This window comes from Emys orbicularis, chromosome 1, assembly GCF_028017835.1.
Source record: "Emys orbicularis isolate rEmyOrb1 chromosome 1, rEmyOrb1.hap1, whole genome shotgun sequence".
Lineage (NCBI taxonomy): Eukaryota > Metazoa > Chordata > Testudines > Emydidae > Emys > Emys orbicularis.
In genome coordinates, this window is record NC_088683.1 from 151,924,069 (window position 1) to 151,946,646 (window position 22,578).

At 47.5% G+C, this 22,578-nt stretch overlaps 1 protein-coding gene across 1 annotated transcript in view; it reads left to right on the forward strand.

Annotated features, from left to right (window-relative positions):
- The first annotated feature begins 1,803 nt into the window (after positions 1 to 1,803).
- LPCAT3 (lysophosphatidylcholine acyltransferase 3) overlaps positions 1,804 to 22,578 on the forward strand; it is a 36,049-nt gene continuing 15,274 nt past the window's right edge. The window contains exon 1 of the mRNA XM_065416275.1: positions 1,804 to 1,900. Coding sequence (XP_065272347.1) covers positions 1,804 to 1,900 — 97 coding nt within the window. The remainder of the gene's footprint in view (positions 1,901 to 22,578) is intronic.

Below are 22,578 nucleotides of genomic sequence, written 5' to 3' on the forward strand. Positions count from 1 at the left end.
CCTACCCAACTGGCTATGTAGGTAGTTCCCTGCTAAGGTGTAGGCACCCTGTTAGCAGGACTGCATTGAAATGGCATATCACTCCAGTAACTACCAGGCGGGTGAGGGAACACTGCATGTTTATTGGTTAACAGCTAAGACACTCCGCCAGTGCCTCACCTGGGATAGAAACTATGTGGCAGAATTACATCACAGCTAAGATCAATGTACACCTCAGAGAATACACAATTGTCAAAAATTAAGATGATATTGTCAACAGGAGAAAAAAAACTTTTGTAGTGCTAATCAAGATAGCCCATTTAAGACAGTTTGACAAGAAGGTGTGAGGACAGGTCTGCTCTGTGGGCTGCTTCTGTGACTCTTCTCCCAGCTCTGACCTGCTTCCTGGGCTGCTTTTCTGACCCCTCTGGCTGGCACAGCTCTGCTCCCCAGCTCAGCTTGGGCTGCTGCTCTCTCCTTAGCTCGGCCCCACTCTGTCTGACCCAGGCAATTCCATGTTTAAAATTTTTATTAAGATGTTAAAAAAAAAGTGAACAGAGTTTGAGCATACAAGTTTCTGGTTATCAGGGAATAACGTACAGATTATCAAGGGTGCAAAGTTTGGTTTAAGATCCGGTGGCGTAAGGAATACATAATCAGCAATATCCCCGATTGGGGGTAAAAGGTTGATGGGTGAAAGTACAGGCATTGAGATATGAGGGTATGAAGTTCATAGAGTGGCTATGTTCGGGTGTGGAGTATAATGAGTGGATATGATGATGAGGATGGATTGACCCTTACCCAGAGAACTAGACCCCTCTGGCTTCCTGACTGCCTGATTAGCCTGCCAACCCTGTCAATCAGGCTGACCAGGAGCAATGGCCTCTCCCCCTTGTTCCTGGGGGCTGTCAGTATCAGGGTTCTGATTTCCCATCGACCCGTCCCCTTTCTTTTGGTACTGGGAGCTAGCCAACCAAAACACCCCACACTGAGTTTTAGTAAGGGACAACATATGCATAAGAGAAACACAACTACAGCAACTGCAAAGCACTGACTGAGAGCACAGCAGAGGCAAGTCATCGCTGCACATAATATTTGCATATTCATGAGTAATATTAGCATAAGATTTATTAATTGAGGGTATAAAAACAGAAGAGCCGTACATTGGATATTTAAATTAATTTTCACATAACTCATTAACTTTGCATCTAACTCGAGGGGTGGTGACAATAGGACACGCTCCAAAAATGCAGGTGAAAGGCTAAATGAGGCCGATTGTGCGCTAGGCTTATTAGCATATGATAAATATGCATAACGTTCGCCCACGCTAACGGTATTCTAACTTTTTGCTGGTGGGCCGTTGGGACCGCGCTAGCTACACCACCCTCTTCCGCCGTTCGCCTAGTGCCCGACAGTAACCCTCGCCTCCCCCTCCTCCTCCTCCTCCTTCTCCCCCTCCCCTGACTGGCTCTCTCCTGTCCCCGGCATGACCAATGGGGAGCCGGACCCCACCCCGTACTCAGGGCCCCGCCCATCTTGCCCAATCAGAGTCTGATTCCCGGAAGAGGCTCATCCAATCCTTGGTTGACAAGGACGTTCGTCGCTCCACCCTCACGTGGAGTAACCTTTGCCTCAGTTAGCTCTCGGCCCTGCCCCACTGCCGCACAGTGGCCAATTGGAGGCGGCGTGGGGAGCGTGGCAGGAGCAGCGCAGCCAATAGCTATCAAGTGGGTGTGTCCTAGGTGAGGGGGCCGCGCCGGCGGCTGTTGCAGCTGCCGGGTTTGGGGAGCGGCGGTGGGTCCGGCCGGGCGGCCCGGGGAGAACATGGCGGTGGCGGGGTCCGGTCTGGGCCTGGCCTGGGCAGCGGAGGCGCTGGGCTCCTCCGAGCAAGCGCTGCGCCTCATCGTCTCCATCTTCCTGGGTAAGGGCGGGGGTCGGGCGCAGGGCGGGCCGAGGGCGAAGGGCAGCCGGTAACTGACTGAGGGGGGTGAAAGGTCTCGCTCGCGCCCCGCGCGTGGGCGTGGAGGCGGCTGCGCTGCGCATCCCCTGTGTGCGCCTAGGCTGCAGCGTGGGACCCCAGCCTGAGCTGCCGGCCAGAACCCAGCGTGTCTCGTGTGGCCGCGTGTGCGTGCCCGCTGCCCTCTGTCCTTCTGCACTGGGGCCAGTGTAGACCCCTGGATGCACAGACAGTTAAGGGCATGGGCACATCCTCAGGGGGTGGCTAAGCAGACACGTTCACCGAAGGACACATCATAGGCTGGGCAGAAATGCCACGTGCATGTTCAGTGTCAGAGAGAAACTCCCTAGGAAGGTGGTAGCGAATCCCACTGGTGTTTTATGCTGGGATAAAGCAATAAGAAAGAGTCCTTCCTTGTGTGGTTCTGAGATAATCCCACCAGAGACATTGCTTTGATCTGGACCCTCAGTCCTGGAAAGATAGTGACAAACTGGAGGGTGCTCCAAGTGATGCTCTGGGTGGAGTTTGGTATAATAAGCTTACAAATAGCTGAAGGGCCTAAACCGCTAGTAAGCAAAGAAATTATTTTCTATCATAAATGGGGGTGTAACTGAAAGGAATGAGATCATGGTAATGAAAATTAGTGTTTAGAGTCCTCACTCTATGCTGTAAGAGGCTGTGGGGCTGGGAACACCATTCCTTGGGACACTTTTTAAATTGGAAAGCCAATGTGTATGTACAGACATAAGACAGCATTGCCTGCTTGACTGAGCAGGGGATGTAAAACTCAGGACTCCTGTTCCATTCTCTGCTCTGTCCCTGTGTTGTGAAACCTTGAGCAGGTCCCTTACCCACTGTGCTGCAGTTTTCCCATCTGTAAAACAAGGATAAATACATCTACATTTTGAGGGATTTTGAAGCGTAAGTACCTTGGTACTGTATGTAGGTGATAAATATCACATGCACCTCTGATTTAGTATGAACTGTCTTACATCTGGACAGGCACGTGACGCACACATGAATCTATGCCAAACATCTCTACAGAGAAGCATTCCTACCCAACTGGCTATGTAGGTAGCTCCCTGCTAAGGTGTAGGCACCCTGTTAGCAGGACTGCATTGAAATGGCATATCACTCCAGTAACTACCAGGCGGGTGAGGGAACATTGCATGTTTATTGGTTAACAGCTAGGGCACTCCGCCAGTGCCTCACCTGGGATAGAAACTATGTGGCAGAATTACATCACAGCTAAGATCAATGTACACCTCAGAGAATACACCCAGTGGTTCTCAATCTATTTATTTATTGTGGGCCACAACCTGGACCACAGGTTGAGAACCACAGCCCCTCCCCGACTCCTCCCCACAGACCCCTATGGCCAGCGCTTCCAACCCAGAGACCCCTCCACAGAGTGGGGACAGGAGCGGAGCCTGGGGTGGGTGGCAGGGACCCTGGACCCTGCTGTGTGGGGTTGGGCAGCAGCCCCGACCTGCTGGACCCCATTGTGGGGGCCAGGTGGCCGGGCAGCTGGGTGGCAGCCCGGACACTGACCCCGTGGGGCTGGCTGGCAGCCCCGGACCATGGACCATGCAGGGTCAGGTGGCAGCCCCAAACCCCCGCCACGTGGGGCCAGGTGGCAGCCTCAGCCCCAAGCCTGGACCCCGCTGAACCGGGAAGGCGGGAACCTGGACCCTGTCGCATGGCCCAGCGGCATTTAGCACACAGCTAATTGGGCTGCATGTGGCCTGTGGGCTGCAGGTTGAGAACCACTGGAATAGCCTCTGTCAAAATATAGCATATTAAAAAGGGCTTTCTATGTAATCTGGTAAATATGTAAGCTACATATACAGTGATTGAGGCTCCCAAGCGGTTGTATGGGGCCAAGAAGTGTTTTCACAGAGAAAAGACATTAACTTGAAGTTTCTCTTCAAACATAGGTTTCATGAATCTCTGTTGTAAGTGTCCTGAGAGCTCTGATTTTGTGAACTTGGAACTGTTGAATAGTAGGGTCTGTTTAAGCAATGTGTCCCTTCACCATCTCTTCCAACCTGGCGAGAGAAATTGCAAGCCCGTTAGCGATAATTTTTAATGAATCTGTAAACTCGGGGGTGGTACCGTTGGACTGGAGAATAGCTAATGTGGTTCCTATTTTCAAGAAGGGGGGGAAAAGTGACCCGGGTAACTACAGGCCTGTTAGTTTAACATCTGTAATAGGCAAGGTCTTGGAAAAAATTTTGAAGGAGAAAGTGGTTAAGGACCTTGAGGTCAATGGCAATTGGGACAAATTACAACATGGTTTTACGAAAGGCAGATCGTGCCAAACCAACCTGATCTCCTTCTTTGAGAAAGTAACAGATTTTTTAGATAAAGGAAATGCGGTGGATCTAATATACCTCGATTTCAGTAAAGCGTTTGATACGGTACCACATGAGGAATTATTGGTTAAATTGGAAAAGATGGGGATCGATATGAAAATCCAGGGGTGGATAAAGAACTGGTTAAAGGGGAGACTGCAGCGGGTCGTACTGAAAGGTGAACTGTCAGGTTGGAGGGAGGTGACCAGTGGAGTTCCTCAAGATTTGGTTTTGGGTCCGATTTTATTTAATCTATTTATTACTGACCTCGGAACCGAATGTAGAAGTGAGCTGATAAAGTTTGCGGATGACACAAAGTTGGGAGGTATTGCCAATTCGGAGAAGGATCGGGATATCCTGCAGGGAGACTTGGATGACCTGGTAAACTGGAGTAATAGTAATAGGATGAAATTTAATAGTGAGAAGTGTAAGGTGATGCATTTAGGGATGACTAACAAGAATTTTAGTTATAAGCTAGGGACGCATCGGTTGGAAATAACGGAGGAGGAGAAGGACCTCGGAGTCCTGGTTGATCGCAGGATGACTATGAGTCGGCAATGCGACGTGGCCCTGAAAAAAGCTAATGCGGTCTTGGGATGCATTAGGCGAGGTATTTCTAGTAGGGATAAGGAGGTGCTGGTTCCGTTATACAAGGCGCTGGTGAGACCTCATTTGGAGTACTGTGTGCAATTCTGGTCTCCCATGTTTAAGAAGGATGAACTCAAACTGGAACGGGTACAGAGAAGGGCTACTAGGATGATCCGAGGAATGGAAAACCTGTCGTATGAAAGGAGACTCGAGGAGCTCGGTTTGTTTACCCTAACCAAAAGGAGGCTGAGGGGGGATATGATTGCTCTCTTTAAATATATCCGAGGGATAAATACCAGGGAGGGAGAGGAATTATTTCAGCTTAGTACTAATGTGGACACGAGAACAAATGGATATAAACTGGCCGTCGGGAAGTTTAGGCTTGAAATTAGACGACGGTTTCTAACCGTCAGGGGGTGAAGTTCTGGAATAGCCTTCCGAGGGAAACGGTGGGGGCGAAAGACCTCTCTGGCTTTAAGATTAAGCTTGATAAGTTTATGGAGGGGATGGTTTGATGGGATAATGTGATTTTAGTCAATAAGTCAATAACGTGCCATCGCTGGTAATTAGTATCAATGGTCAATGTGGGTCTGGCTGGAGAATCTTGCCCGCATGCTCGGGGTTCTGCTGATCGCCATATTTGGGGTCGGGAAGGAATTTTCCTCCAGGGTAGATTGGCAGAGGCCCTGGAGGTTTTTCGCCTTCCTCCGCAGCATGGGGCAGGGGTCGCTTGCTGGAGGATTCTCTGCGACTTAAAGTCTTTAAATCATGATTTGGGGACTTCAACAGCTGAGTCATGGGAGAGAATTATTCGAGGAGTGGGTGGGTCAGATTTTGGGCCTGCATCATGCAGGAGGTCAGACTAGATGATCATAATGGTCCCTTCTGACCTTAAAGTCTATGAGTCTATGAACCTGAGTGGCTACCGCTGCTAAACAAAGTTGCACTGGCTTAACTAAAGGTGTGATTTTTATGTTGATTTCGTTAAGGAAGTGCAAAAGGCTTTGAGGATACTATTATTTTGGTTTAGTTTAAGACTATTAGGAATCGATTTAAGCTAAACTGAAACAAACTTAAGCCGAAGGAAGAGTCCACAGAGAGAGAGTGTCCATACAGGGACAATCTATCTAAATTGGTTTAACCAAAGGTGTTGTTTTAAACCAATGTAACCTTCTCATGTAGAGTTCCTTGAAACTGCTGAAGTTGGCAAGCAGGAACTCAACAGGCTAGAAATCTAGTGGCCTTTGTTGCCTTGTTGATCTCCTTTTCCATGTGTGAAAATTAGTGTTTACTGCATATAGTTTTTTTATTCATGGTTAGAAGTGGTGTGTTAGTGGAAGAACTTTAGCCAATTTTGATCTGGAGGCCTGGCCTACACTACAAAGTTAGGTCGACATAAGCTGCCGTGCGTCGACTTAATTGTGCATGTGTGTACGCTTAAATTTGTCTCCCACTGACGTAAGCACCCTGTTACGCCGACATAGTAACACTGCCTTCCTGAGCGGTATAGAGCCAACGTCAATGTAGCACAAAAGTGTAGATGCTGAGTAACTGATGTCGACCCTAACAGTTCTCTAGCAGCTATCCTACAGTGTCTGACATTACTCCACTGCCCAGGTGTCACGTAGAGCAGAAGTCCCCACGAATTTGTGTTTTCCTGATTGTCTGGCTTGGCGAGCACACCTAGCAGCTCTCCATTGTTGTGTGCAGCTGCCCAGCTGACCATGTTGGCTGCACGCTATAGATATGCTCTGGCTTGGCATAGACAGGAGATATTGGATCTCCTTGGCCTATGGGGAGAAGAGGCTGTGCAAGCACAGCTACGGACTAGCTGTGGAAATGTTGACTTCTATGAAGGGATTGTTCAGGGGATGATGGAGAAGATGGGGACCAGCAGCAGTGCCGTGTGAAAGCGAAGGAGCTTTGGCAGGTGTATCAGAAGGCCAGGGAGGCCAACAGTCAATACAGTGTCAAGCTGCAGACCTGCTACTTATATAAAGAGCTACATGCGATACTTGACAAAGGCACCACCACCCCACACTCTAACATCGATGCTTCCAAGGAGCCTGACCCACAGGACCCTAGCCTGAACAGCGAGGAGAAGGGAGAAGAGGAGGATGGAGGAACTGGCAACTGGAGAGTCCAACTGTGCCATGAACCAGGACCTGTTTGAGACTCCACTGCAGTCCAGTCAGTCCTGGCAGCCAAGCACAGATGAGCCCAATGCAGAGGAAGGAACCTCAGGTAAGTGCGTCGATTTATTTCCCATTACAATGATGGCACCCCCAACTTAACAGGATGCAGCTATCGACTTTGCATTAATTTATCCAAACTAGAAGAGGCAGTGGTACAACAAAGAGAGATAGTGTTGTGATCTGCCTTTCATTGCTCTGTAGAGTTAGGCAAGGGGGACCCTGTGGGGCAGCTTATGTACGCTGGGATGTCCCTTGAATCCTTCTGAGAGATCTGGATGAAACTTTCACTGAGGTACTCTGGAATCTTCTCCCAAAGGTTTTTAGGGATGGCAGCCTTATTTCTTCCTCTGCGGTAGGAAACTTTCTGCATGCCACTCAGCGATAACTTTGGCAGGCACCATTGCAATACACAGGCTAGTACGAGCCTGCATGGCTTTGGAATGCCAGCAGCAACTGGGCTCTCTGTCTGCCTTTGTTACCTTCAGGAGTGAGATACCAGTGAAAATCTCGACTGCCTGTGGAAAATGGTGCCAGTATTCCATACCATTTCCCTATATTTATAGTTTCATGCAGCCGAGCAGTTCTCTCATTTCCCTCATGCATGGTGCTCATACTCACCATGGCTGGTGCTGTGAATGGCACCAGGGATCAGGAACTCAAAAGCATAAGTGTCCATAAGCTAGTCTTGTTTAACACTTTAGAGGTGCAAGGGAAGGGGAGAATTCTGAATCTAATTTTCACTTTCTGTTGTAACTATGTTGACTGTGATTATACTGACTGTAGTACTGCTCTGTGTTTTCTCTGCAGCTGCTGCCATTGCAGCCTTGACATTTCCCCCACCACACCCGGGGAACACCTGAGCCAGATAAGGGAAAGGAGAGGACTCAGGATGACATGTTCAATGAGATCTTGCACGCCAGTGCTGCATCAGACCATGAGCACATGGCCTGGAAGGTCAACATTGCAGGCAGCTTGGAGAAGGAAAGAGTGGAAAGGACAGAGGCCTGGGAGTCCCAGCAGGAAAAGGAGAGTGAAATACACCAGGACATAATGGGGCTTCTCAGGCAGCAATCACAGATACTGCAACTCTGATGGACTTACAGGTTCAACAATCCAGGGCTCACTTTCCTCTGCAACCCACTGAGAACTCCATTATGGGACCTCCCTGCCTTGCCCCCAACATTCCACATGGCATCAGGGGCTGCTGCACTACCCATACCACTCCACCCTGGGTACATTAAAGACAATCACAGCTTCACATACACTGACCTGTGAAAACCACAATTGGTCTGTGTAGCTGAAATTGACATGAATGTTCTTTTCCCTTCATACGTTCCGTTCTTGTTAATTTATTATGTTTTATTAATTTTTAATGCATTTATTTTAAAATTGCACTGGGGGGTGTACTGATTTGGTAACAGAATAAAATTCTATTATTTAGAACATAATCAGTTCACAACATATGTTGCCGAGTGCCTAGCAGTTCTGAAAGCAACCAATTATGTTACTGCACAGTGTCACAAAACTCATAGGATTGGTCACAGACAAAATTAATAGGTGCATTGATAGTATTAGAATCATACATGTACACCAAGCACCACACCGTTCTTAACAGGCCACAAAACAGCAGAGCCTGGTAGAATACAGTACACTACAGCGCATTACTGTGGATCACTCTTGAAGTGGTCTTTCGTAGAATCTTAGGGTTGGAAGGGACCTCAAGAGGTCATCTAGTCCAACCCCCTGCTCAAAGCAGGACCAATCCCCACCTAAATCATCCCAGCCAGGGCTTTGTCAAGCCTGACCTTAAAAACCTCTAAGGAAGGAGATTCCACCACCTCCATAGGTAACTCATTCCGGTGCTTCACCACCCTCCTACTGAAAAAGTTTTTCCTAATATCCAACCTAAACCTCCCCCTGCAACTTGAGACCATTACTCCTTGTTCTGTCATCAGGTACCACTGAGAACAGTCTAGATCCATCCTCTTTGGAACCCCCTTTCAGGTAGTTGAAAGCAGCTATCAAATCCCCCCTCATTCTTCTCTTCTGCAAACTAAATAATCCCAGTTCCCTCAGCTTCTCCTCATAAGTCATGTGCTCCAGCCCCCTAATCATTTTTCTTTCCCTCCACTGGACTCTTTCCAATTTTTCCACATCCTTCTTGTAGTGTGGGGCCCAAAACTGGACACACTACTCCAGATGAGGCCTCAATGCCGAATAGAGGGACGTGATCACGTCCCTCGATCTGCTGGCAATGCTCCTACGTATACAGCACAAAATGCTGTTAGCCTTCTTGGCAACAAGAAGTTGACTCATATCCAGCTTCTCGTCCACTGTAACCCCTAGGTCCTTTTCTGCAGAACTGCTGCCTAGCCACTTGTTCCCTAGTCTGTAGCAGTGCATGGGATTCTTCCGTCCTAAGTGCAGGACTCTGCACTTGTCCTTGTTGAACCTCATCAGATTTCCTTTGGCCCAATCCTCTAATTTGGCTAGGTCCCTCTGTATCCTATCCCTACCCTCCAGTGTCTCTACCACCCTCCCAGTTTAGTGTCATCTGCAAACTTGCTGAGGGTGCAATCCACGCCATCCTCCAGATCATTAATGAAGGTATTGAACAAAACCGGCCCCAGGACTGACCCTTGGGGCACTCCGCTTGATACCGGCTGCCAACTAGACAGGGAGCCATTGATCACTACCCATTGAGCCCAATGGTCTAGCCAGCTTTCTATTCACCTTATAGTCCATTCATTCAGCCCATACTTCTTTAACTTGCTGGCAAGAATACTGTGGGAGACGGTATCAAAAGCTTTGCTAAAGTCAAGGAATAACACGTCCAGTGCTTTTCCCTCATCCACAGAGCCAGTTATCTCGTCATAGAAGGCAATTAGGTTAGTCAGGCATGACTTGCCCTTGGTGAATCCATGCTGACTGTTCCTGATCACTTTCCTCTCCTCTAAATGCTTCAGAATTGATTCCTTGAGGACCTGCTCCATGATTTTTCCAGGGACTGAGGTGAGGCTGACTGGCCTGTAGTTCCCCGGATCCTCTTCCTTCCCTTTTTTAAAGATGGGCATTACATTAGCCTTTTTCCAGTCATCCGGGACCTCCCCCGATCGCCATGAGTTTTCAAAGATAATGGCCAATGGCTCTGTAGTCACATCTGCCAACTCCTTTAGCACCCTCGGATGCAGTGCACCCAGCCGCATGGACTCGTGCTCGTTCAGCTTTTCTAAATACTCCTGAACCACTTCTTTCTCCACAGAGGTCTGGTCACCTCCTCCCCATACTGTGCTGCCCAGTGCAGTAGTCTGGGAGCTGACCTTGTTTGTGAAGACAGAGGCAAAAAAAGCATTGAGTACATTAGCTTTTTCTACATCCTCGGTCACTAGGTTGCCTCCCTTATTCAGTAAGGGGCCCAGACTTTCCTTGACCACCTTCTTGTTGCTAACATACCTGAAGAAACCCTTCTTGTTACTCTTAACATTCCTTGCTAGCTGCAACTCCAAGTGTGATTTGGCCTTCCTGATTTCACTCCTGCATGCCTGAGCAATATTTTTATACTCCTCCCTGGTCATTTGTCCAATCTTCCACTTCTTGTAAGCTTCTTTTTTGTGTTTAAGATCAGCAAGGATTTCACTGTTAAGCCAAGCTGGTCGCCTGCCATATTTACTATTCTTTCTACACATCGGGATGGTTTGTTCCTGCAACCTCAATAAGGATTCTTTAAAATACACCCAGCTCTCCTGGACTCCTTTCTCCTTCATGTTATTCTCCCAGGGGATCCTGCCCATCAGTTCCCTGAGGGAGTCAAAGTCTGCTTTTCTGAAGTCCAGGGTCCGTATTCTGCTGCTCTCCTTTCTTTCTTGTGTCGGGATCCTGAACTCGACCATCTCATGGTCACTGCCTCCCAGGTTCCCATCCACTTTTGCTTCCCCTACTAATTATTCCCTGTTTGTGAGCAGCAGATCAAGAAGAGCTCTGCCCCTAGTTGGTTCCTCCAGCACTTGCACCAGGAAATTGTCCCCTGCACATTCCAAAAACTTCCTGGATTGTCAGGTGCACTGCTGTATTGCTCTCCCAGCAGATATCGGAGTGATTGAAGTCCCCCATGAGAACCAGGGCCTGTAATCTAGTAACTTCTGTTAGTTGCCAGAAGAAAGCCTTGTCCACCTAATCCCCTTGGTCTGGTGGTTTATAACAGACTCCCACCACGACATCACCTTTGTTGCTCACACTTCTAAACTTAATCCAGAGACTCTCAGGTTTTTCTGCAGTTTCATACTGGAGCTCTGAGCAGTCCTACTCCTCTCTTACATACAACGCAACTCCCCCACCTTTTCTGCCCTGCCTGTCCTTCCTGAACAGTTTATATCCATCCATGACAGGACTCCAGTCATGTGAGTTATCCCACCAAGTCTCTGTTATTCCAATAACATCATAATTCCTTGACTGTGCCAGGACTTCCAGTTCTCTCTGCTTGTTTCCCAGGCTTCTTGCAATAGTGTATAGGCACTTAAGATAACTTGCTGATTGTCCTGCTTTCTCAGTATGAGGCAGGAGTCCTTCCCTCTTGCACTCTCCTGCTCGTGCTCCCTCCTGGTATCCCACTTCCCCACTTACCTCAGGGCTTTGGTCTCCTTCCCCCGGTGAACCTAGTTTAAAGCCCTCCTCACTAGGTTTGCCAGCCTGCTTGCGAAGATGCTCTTCCATCTCTTCGTTAGGTGGAGCCCGTCTCTGCCTAGCAATCCTTCTTCTTGGAACACCATCCCTGGTCAAAGAATCCAAAACTATCTCTCCGACAGCACCTGCGTAGCCATTCGTTGACTTCCACGATTAGACGGTCTCTACTGGGCCTTTTGCTTCCACAGGGAGGATGGACGAGAACACCACTTACGCCTCAAACTCCTTTATCCTTCTTCCCAGAGCCACATAGTCTGCAGTGATCCGCTCAAGGTCATTCTTGGCAGTATCATTGGTGCCCACGTGGAGATGCAGGAAGGGGTAGCAATCCAAGGGCTTGATGTGTCTCGGCAGTCTCTCCGTTGCATCGTGAATCCTAGCTCCAGACAAGCAGCACACTTCTCGGTTTTCCCGGTCAGGACAGCACATAGATGACTCAGTCCCCCTTACGAGGGAGTCCCCGACCACCACCAGCCGCCTCCTTCTCTTGGGAGCGGTGGTCGTGGAACCTCCATCCCTAGGACAGTGCATCTCGTGCCTTCCAATCGGTGGAGTCTCCTTCTGCTCCCTTCCCTCAGATGTATCATCTAGTCCACTCTCCGCATTAGTACCTGTATCTAAGAGAACATGAAAACGGTTGCTCACCTGTATCTGCATTGCTGGTACATGGATGCTCCTCTTTCTTCTTCTGGAGATCACATGCTGCCAATTTTCTTCACCGTCCTTCTGTCTCCGCTGCGCCGCCTGCTCTGATTCTTCAGAATGTTGTGCCCGCAGAAGCATATCCTGCCATCTGTCCAGGAAATCTTCATTTTCTCTTTCAAAGCCTCCCTGAGCTGTGTAGCTCTGTGCGATGCTCTTTTAATAGCCCTTGTCTGGTTGTTTAAACTCAGTAGGTAACTGCTTCACCTCCGCCCTTTTACCCTGGTGGAAATTTTTCTCCCTTTGCTGCACAGATATTATGCAGGACACAGCAGGCAACTATAACTAAGGTTAAGATCTTGTCACGGTTATTTTTAGTAAAAGGGACAGGTCACAGACAATAACAAACATTCACAGAAGCTTGTGATCTGTCCCTGACTTTTACTAAAAATAACTGACAAAACGGGGAGGAAGGAGGGTCCAGCACCCACTGCTTCTGGGGCTCTAGGGTCCCCCCCACCGCCTGTGGCAGCAGGGGGCTATGGGGGGGCCCTCCAGCTCTGCCACCCCAGGGCTGAAGCGGAAAATGTCACGGAGGTCTCTGGAAGTCACAGATTCCGTAACCTCGTGATAAAATCTTAGCCTTAGCTATAACCATTGGGATATTTGTCTCACTGAGTTCCAATCTTGTAAGTAAACAGTGCCAGCCACCCTTTGATCTCCCAGAAACCTGTCATTCTGCACCTGTTGAGCCTGTAGTTAAATCTCTCCTTGGTGCTGTCAAGGTGGCCAGTGTGACGATGGGAATTTTCTTAATATTTTGTATGAATACTGTGTGCCTCAGTTTCCCCTATGTGCTACATGTTTAACTGGGTGATGGGAAGGGCTTGTCAAAGTCTCAGCAGACAATGGCCGCTCCGATGGTTGGACATCTGGTGCCTAGCAACTAATGACCAAGGGCTGCCGACACCCTCTGCAGGAAGCCAACTGGCTGTGACCAGCTGGAGAACAAAGAGCTAAGGGTGGTAGCCAGGTGTGACATTACTGACATAACCTGTGACTCTGTGACCATCGTTGCAACCACTGTTATGTATTTGCAGCAAATATTGTACAAAGGTTGTCGTGTAAGGTGTCTATGGAAAGGTTGTGATTTGATGATTATGATTATGCTAGTTGTATGTGTGTATCGTTTTTGTAGTTATGAATATTGGCTCTACACTGTCTGTATTTCAAACTTATGCTATGCTTCTGGGTGACACCCTAGACAAGTTGGTGTCAGCTCTGCCTAGCCTGCTTGATGGCCCATTAAGGACCATCAGCTATACAATTGACCCATTGAAAGAAGGCAGATACACCTTGTGACTCAGCAAGGTATGCAGGGACATGGCTATGGACAGAACTCTAAGGTTTTTCCATGCCACGTGCTGGACAGCTTATCTTTGGAACAAAGCAAGCAAGAGACTATAAAAAGATGGAGGAGATGCAGCAGCCTGTCTTCAATCCTGCTTCTTGCCTCTGGAGGGACTGTGGATGTACTCCAGGGACTTGATTTGAACCTGCAGTTTATTCCATCACTGCTACAAGCCTGAACCAAGAACTTTTGCCGTTACTGTATGTAATTGATTCCATTTAACCAATTTTAGCTCTCATCTATCTCTCTTTTCCTTTTATGAATAAACCTTTGGATTTTAGATCGTAAAGAATTGGCAACAGCGTGATTTGTGGATAAGATCTGATCAGTATATTGACCTGGATCTGGGGCTTGGCCCTTTGGGATCGGGAGAACCATTTTTCTTTAATTGGGGTATTGGTTTTCATAACCATTCACCCCCATAGCAAGTGGCATTGGTGGTGATACTGGGAAACTAGAGTGTCTAAGGGAATTGCTTGTGTGACTTGTGGTTAGCCAGTGGGGTAAAACTGAAGTCTTCTCTGTTTGGCTGGTTTGGTTTGCCTTGGTGTGCAAAGGAACCCCAGCCTTGGGCTGCAACTGCCCTGCTTTAAGCAATTTGTCCTGAATTGGCACTCTCAGTTGGGTCCCACCAAAGGCAGCATCGTCACACCAGGTGACCTGTTTTCCCCCAGGAAACAACAAAGGACAGAGGAGGGGCCAGGTGTTGGTAGTGTGGGCTGTTGGAAGGAGGACTCTGGCTTCTGGACTGGGACTCGATAGGTCAGAGAGAACTCTGGACAGAGCCAGGTGGACTTGGCTGTAACTTTTCTGTTCTCTGTGCTAACCAAGTACTTCCTATGCTGTGTTCCAGACATCTAATAAGCCCTTCTGTTTTTTACAACACTCGCTGAGAGTCATTCTAGTCTAAGGAAGTTGGGGGTGCACTGCTCCCTTTGGGTGTGCAAGCCTTCCCCCGGGTGTCCAAATCAAGTGGAAACTCTGAGGGGATTTCACGGAGTAAGCAGCGGTGCTGAAGGCTCCAGGGTTCAATTCCACGAGGCGGTGAAGCTAATGGGCTTACCCCAATGAGAATGAGAGACCCTAAGGGGGTGAACACTCTGAAGGGGTCCTCCCAGGGACTGTTCCAGAGCACCAGACCTGTGGATCCATGACAGCCAGTGTACAGTTCATGATGAGCCAGGGCAAGCAAGGAGTAGGCTGGGATCCCCAGAATTACTATTGGCATTTCAACATTCCCAATGGCAATCTGGTGGTCAGGAAAGAAAGTCCCTGCTTGTAGCTTTCTAAAAAATCCTGTGTTTTTTAAAGATACAAGCATCATGCACCTTCCCTGACCAGCCCTGTCAGTGAAGTGTCTCCAGTGATCCATGAACACTTGCATAACCAAAAAAGAGTAGCCCTTTCTGTTGATGTATTCTGTGGCCATGTGGTCTGGTGCAAAATTAGGGATATGTCCCACTGCAGTTTGGGAACCCCATTGCAGCAGATTCATCCACTATGTCCTGCACGTTGCCAAGAGTCACAGTCCTACTTAGGAGATGATTAATGGCCCTGTCCCTTTGCATGATAATGGCCTCTGTGGTGGATTTTCCCACTTCTGATTGATACTCAACTGACCCGTTAATCTGGCATTGCAAATTTCCACAGTGTGATCACTACTCGTTTCTCCAGTGTCAGTGCAGCTCTCATTTTGGTGTCTCTGTGCTATAGGGCTGGGCGAGTTTGATGCACAAATCCATGAATGTGGCCTTGCGCATCCAAAAGTTCTGCAGCCACTGCTTGTCATCCCAAGCCTGCATTATGATGCGATCCCACCAGTCGGTGCTCATTTCTTAGGCCCAGAAGTGGCACTCCATGATCTGCAGCTGCTCTGTGAACACCATCAACAACTTTTAATTGTTTTTTCTACACATCCCACAGCATTCTGTCCTCTAAGAATTCGTCATGTTCCCCATTGAGTCAAAAACAACAAGGAGTCTGGTGGCACCTTAAAGACTAACAGATTTATTTGGGCATAAGCTTTCGTGGGTAAAAACCTCACTTCTTCAGATGCATTATGTGAAAGTTACAGATGCAGGCATTATATACCGACACATGGAGAGCAGGGAGTTACTTCGCAAGTGGAGAACCAGTGTTGACAGGGCCAATTCAATCAGGGTGGATGTAGTCCACTCCCAATAATAGATTAGGTGGTGTCACTTCCAGGAGAGGAAAAGCTGCTTCTGTAATGAGCCAGCCACTCCCAGTCCCTATTCAAGCCCAGATCAATGGTGTTAAATTTGCAAATGAATTTTAGTTCTGCTGTTTTTCTTTGAAGTCTGTTTCTGAAGTTTTTTTGTTCAATGATAGTGACTTTTAAATCTGTAATAGAATGACCAGGGAGATTGAAGTGTTCACTTACTGGTTTATGTATGTTACCATTCCTGATGTCCGATTTGTGTCCATTTATTCTTTTGCGGAGGGACTGTCCGGTTTGGCCAATGTACATGGCAGAGGGGCATTGCTGGCACATGATGGCATATATAACATTAGTGGATGTGCAGGTGAATGAGCCCTTGATGGTGTGGCTGATGTGGTTGGGTCCTCTGATGGTGTCGCCAGAGTAGATATGGGGACAGAGTAGGCAACGAGGTTTGCTACAGGGATTGGTTCCTGGGTTGGTGTTTCTGTGGTGTGGTGTGTAGTTGCTGGTGAGTATTTGCTTCAGGTTGGGGGGTTGTCTGTAAGCGAGGACTGGCCTGCCTCCCAAGGTCTGTGAGAGTGAGGAATCATTTTCCAGGATAGGTTGTAGATCGTGGATAATGCGCTGGAGAGGTTTTAGCTGGGGGGCTGTATGTGATGGCCAGTGGTGTTCTGTTATTGTCCTTGTTGGGCCTGTCCTGTAGTAGGTGATTTCTGGGTACCCGTCTTGCTCTGTCAATCTGTTTCCTCACTTCCCCAGGTGGGTATTATAGTTTTACAAATTTGCTCCAACCCCTCAGACAGAGACAAACACCTACAAGATCTTTATCAAGCATTCGTAAAACTACAATACCCACCTGGGGAAGTGAGGAAACAGATTGACAGAGCAAGACGGGTACCCACTTGGGCACCATTACAAGCACTTCCATGACAGGTGAAGCAAAGTCTCTTAGCTTCAAGCTGAGCTTCTGAGTTGGCCCAATGCCTATTGCTGACTAACATGCACGGTGCCTATTCTACTTTGGAGGGGAAGCAGGTAGAGTCATAGATTTTTTTAACATTAGATTGGAGCACTGTGATCATCGAGTCTGACCTGCATAACTCAGACCATATGGCATCATCCAGTAATTCTTGCACCTAATTTGTGGTGGAACTAGAGCAAATCTTTTAGAAAGACACGTAATCTTGATTTACAGATTTCAAGTGATGGAGAATCCACCACATTCCTGTTAATGTGTTCTACTGCTTAATTATGTGCACCGTCCAAAAAAAAAAAAAAAAAAAGGCACCCTTTTAATTTAATTTGTCTAGTTTCAGCTTCCAGCCATTGGATCTGACTATACCTTTGTGTGCTAGTTTGAGAGTCTTTTAGTATCTGATACCTTCTGCTTGTGAACAAGATCAGGTTGCCTTTTAAGCTTCTTTTGATAAGCTAAAGAGACAGAGTTCCTAAGCCTCTTACTATAAGGCATGTGCTCTAGACCACAAATCATTCTTGTGGCTCTTCTCTGAAGCCTCTCAAATTTTTTCATTGCCTTTCTTGAAATGTGGACACTAGAACTGATGCAGTATTCCAGTATAGCTACTTTATAGTATACTTTTAAGTATAGTTACTTCTCTACATAAAAGAATAAATGGACACAAATTGGACATTAGGAATGGTAACATACAAAAGCCCAGAAGGAGAACACTTCAATCTTCCTGGACATGCTATAACAGATTTAAAAGTAGCTATACTTAAACAAAAAAACGTCAGAAACAGACTTCAAAGAGAAACTGCAGAACTAAAATTCATTTGCAAATTGAACACCATTAATTTGGGCTTGAATAGGGACTGGGAGTGGCTGGCTCACTACAGAAGCAGCTTTGCCTCTCCTGGAATTGACACCTCGTCATCAGTTATTGGGAGTAGACTACATCCACCCTGATCGAATTGGCCCTGTCAACAATGGTTCTCCACTTGTGAGGTAACTTCCTTCTCTTCATGTGTCGGTATAATAATGCCTGCTTCTGTAATTTTCACTCTATGCATCTGAAGAAGGATTTTTTTTTTACCCACGAAAGCTTATGCCCAAATAAATCTGTTAGTCTTTAAGGTGCCACCGGACTCCCTGTTGTTTTTATAGAAAGTCAATAACTTCTAATATTGTCCCATTTCTCTGTATTCCCATCTGTTGTCTTTTTGTCTTATACTTGGATTGTAAACTCTTTGGGTAGGAACTGTGTTTTTGACAGCCCCGAGCACAGTGGGGTTCTGCTCCATAACTAGGGCTTCTAGAGGTGCTACAATATTACAAATAATACTTAATATGTCAGTTATTACATGCTTAGCTGACAAAGTTCTGACTAAAAACAATTTGATTGAAAAGACCTATGTTCCATTAAACCATGTTGACTGGCATTAATTATATTTCTATTCTTGTAATTCTTTGAGTCTTCTTTCCACCATTCCATTGTTTTCCTAGTCACTGTTCGACTAACCAGCCTACAGTTAACCTGGTCACCCTGTGGTACGTTTATAAATATTTGCACATTAGCTTTCTTCCAGTCCTCTGAAACTTCCCCAATACTCCAGGTTTTATTAAAAACTGATATCAGTGGGCCAGAGAGCTCTTCAACTCTTATTTCTTCTATTTTATTCATTCTTGACTGCAGGGGCGGCAGGTTTGTATAATTTTTGGTGGTGCCCAGAACAAGTCCAAGTCCCGCCCCCCACACCTGCCTTGTAAGCTGATATATATTTTTTAAAATAATGTAAAAATGTGAGGGTTCTGGGGTGGGGATGGTGATGAGGGGTTTGGGGTGTGGGAGGGGCTCAGGCAGAGGGTTGGGGTGCAGGGGTGAGGGCTGTGGGGTGGGGCCAGGGATGAGGGGTTCACGATGGAGGAGAGGACTCAGGGCTGGGGCATAGGGTTAGGGTGTGGGGGGGATGAGAGTTCTGGCTGGGGATGAGGGGTTTGGAGTGTGGGAGGGGACTCAGGGCTAGGGCAGAAGGTTGGGGTATGGGGGGTGAGGGCTCTGGCTGGGGGTGTGGGCTCGGGGGTGGGGCTGGGGATGAGGAGTTTGGGGTGCAGGCAGGCTGTCCCAGACCTGGGGCCAAAGAGGAGGACTCCCCCCAGCCCTGTTCCCGCCGGCAGCAGCGAGCTCCGGGGAAGGGGCCCCCCTCTCCCTCCCGGCAGCACACTCACCTCGCACCACTGTCACTGCATGTGCTCCTAGGGCCCCTCTCAGGTCCAGGAAGCCCTCTCGCCTCCCTTGTGGTGGGTGTTGCGGGGGCTATCATCACACGTGCGCCTCCTCTCCTGCTGCCGCCCCTTGCTGTAGCCTCACTGGGGGTGGGGGATGGGGCTGCCCCATGCCCAGCGTGGGGCAGGAGTGGTGACTGTGGGTGGGGGGGCCCCCTGTGCTGGTGGAGGTTCCCACCAGAAAAGGGAGGGGTCCCAGGCGGAAGGACAGGGTTAGGGTCAGCCTGCCCTGGCACTAGTGGATGGGGGGCACTAGGACCCTGCAGTGGCAGTTGATGCCGGGAGCCAGCAGAGCGGCTTGAGGCAGGGACGCTCTGGGACCCAGGGGAGGCATGCGGGGGCAGCAAGTGGGGGCTGGGGGACACTCGGGGGAGGCGTACAGGGGTGGCAGACGGGGCCGGGGGAGAGACCCGGCCCCAAACATTGGTGGCCCCAGGCCCCCGGGCCCTGAATATTGCTGGAGCACAGGCACCACAAGCCCATATAACTTGCCGCCCCTGCTTGACTGACGTTCCATGTGCAAGTTGTTCACCAACCATACCTGTGAACCCTGGAGGGCTGCCTTATGTTGTATTGAGGCAATTCTGAGGGGATGTCATGCTCTAGCACTAAAGTGCCTAGAGAGGTTCCTCTGAGTTCTCAGGCTTGCATTGGTGAGTCAAGATCTGGTAGCCTCACTCTCTGGGCCTGGGGACATCTGGGCAGGTCAGGATTTAGCTACAGTGTTCTGAGTTTTTGGTAAGGGTGCTATTATACTGCCCTTCTGGAGCTCTTCACCTTCATGGTCCTGTCCTCTGAAACCTGTGGGCAAAAAGACTTGCTCCTACATTGAGTCCTCATGGCAAACCAGTGAATCTGTGAGAGACTGCCTCTCAGTGTCAGTCTTCTCCCTCAGTATCAAGGAAAAATAAGGTGAGCCATGAGGCTCCTGACTCTTCGCACCACTATTACCATAGGTTTGTCCTGATTCCAGGGCTCCAGGTGTTGAGATGGACAACATCCAGTGTCCTCCACTTGGATGTCTTAATGTTGATGGCCTCCAGATCTTATGGTACCAGGATTCTAGTGTTCCTACTATCTGATGTGCTGGGAATTTAATGCCATGTGAATCTATCTGGACTGTTCCCACAGTGTTGGGTGGCCAGATGTCTGGGCATTAGTGGGCCAGATCCAGGTGTTGGCTTCCCCCAAAGTCTCTATTTCTGACACTGGCATCAGCCATGAGTTGAAATGCCTCAATGTCGAATTGATCTGTGCATTCTCTTAGGGTATGTCTACACTTAAAACACTACAGCAGAACAGCTGCGCCACTGTAGAGCTTCAGTGTAGACCAGTGGTTCCCAAACTTTAACAACCTGTGAACCCCTTTCACTAAAATGTCAAGTCTCGCAAACCCCCTTCTAAAAATGAATATTTCCAGGGATTTTCTCCTTTACCTGAGCATAAATTATAAAAGCATTGATCTTGGAAATATAAAATTTGTTTTTATGACATGCTTATTACACATGATTTATTATTTATCGTTACAGTATTTTTATTACATTATGAAAACGGTAACAGTCTTCCAAGATCTCACTTTCGTAGCTTGTATCTCTTTGAATAAGCCTGTTATAACACAAGGCTCCAATGTTTCATCAAGGAGTATCAGATGTGAAACATCATGAAGGTATTTAAGAAGCCAACTCAAAGAGTTCCTCGTATACAAGCATTCAGGTCTTGGGCAGTCCAGGCAAACAACGGACGTTACAAGAAAGCTTAAACTTGTTCTTCAGAATAATTTTTAAAACAATACTAGCTGCCTATTTAATTTTAAAAACAGCAAAAAATATCCACCTCCCTTTCCATTTCTTATAAGTAGTCTTGAAGTTTAAATCTCCTCAGTGTGATAGATATGCTTGCTTTGATCTGCTTAGCTCTTGGAAGTCTAGGGGCTCCAGGCTGCTGGCCCCGTGCTGCCCAGAGTCCCTAGGGACAGTTCTGTCCACCATTAGGGAATTTTTTTCCGAGAACCCCCTGTAACATTTTGTGAACCCCAGTTTGGGAACCACTGGTGTAGACACTACCTATGCCATTGGGAGAGGTTCTCCAGTCAGCATAGGTAATCCATCTCCCCAAGAGGCAGAGGAAGAATTCTTCCATCAACTTAGCACTATCTCTACAGACTTAGGTTGGCTTGACTATGCCGCACAGGGTGTATGGATTTTTCACACCCCTGACCGATGTAGTTAAACCAACCTAATTTTCTAGTATAGACCAGGCCTTTATCTGGCATTTTCCACTTCTTCCTTGGCACCATCTAGAGAAACTTCCCCTGCTGCTTCTTTCAGTATTTTCTCTGGTTTTGGTAGAGGTGATTTTGGGAACAGATTACTCCTTTGCCTAAGACAGATGTCATTTTGGAGCTTGTATGATATGTTCAGATACTGCAGAAACTAAACTTTGCTTGCCGAAAGGGAGAAAGCTTCTAGCCATTGTGACTGAGGGGAAAAAACCTTTCCACGTATGCATTGAATATAAACCGATCGTGTTTCAGTCTGTCAGTCATTTCAGGAAGACAATAAATGTCTCGTATCCCTTCAAGCCTGATGATGATTCATTTTTACTGCTGATCATTTTAGTGGATAGAGTGGGCTGTGGGAATTGTAAGTTGCTAGAGGAAAGAAAGAGACTTAGGGCTTTTCTGTGTGGAAAGTGGAATTGAAATAGCTATCAGTTATTTCAGTATGAATCGGTGAGTGGGCACTCTTATTTTGGAATGAATGTCTATGTAGACTTATGCCAAAATAACCAAAAAGTGTGAATTGCAACAGATTTAATTATTTCAATTCCAAACTCAGTGTAGACAAGCCCAAAGATGAGGGAGAGAAGTAGAGAAAGGAGAATGGGGAAGGAAGAAAAACAAAGGACAGAAATAGCAGTGTCATAAAGGGGAGCATAGTTTCCCTATGAGCAGTGCAGAATGCAACAATAAGATACTGAATACATTGTAGAGTCACTGGCCACAGCTTTGTAACTGTGGTTGTGTTTTGCACTTGCACCAGGGATTCAATCTCTTATGTATGAAGGACACAGTATAACTTCCCCAAAATCATGAGATTTACAACTGGAATACAGAATGAATTTTCTGAGAATTTAGATCCTAATTACCACATTTATTTATAAGCTTTAATCAAAATAAGAAAGTTAGCACTCATTTTAGAAGCTGGCACCCCACTTTTTTTATCCTGAATAATCTTAATAATGACTCTTCAACCTCTCCATATAGTTAAAGCTCATGCATAGACTGCTCTTGGAGAAATTAGGTTGTAATTCAACTAAGGTATTGACAATTGTATCTAATTAT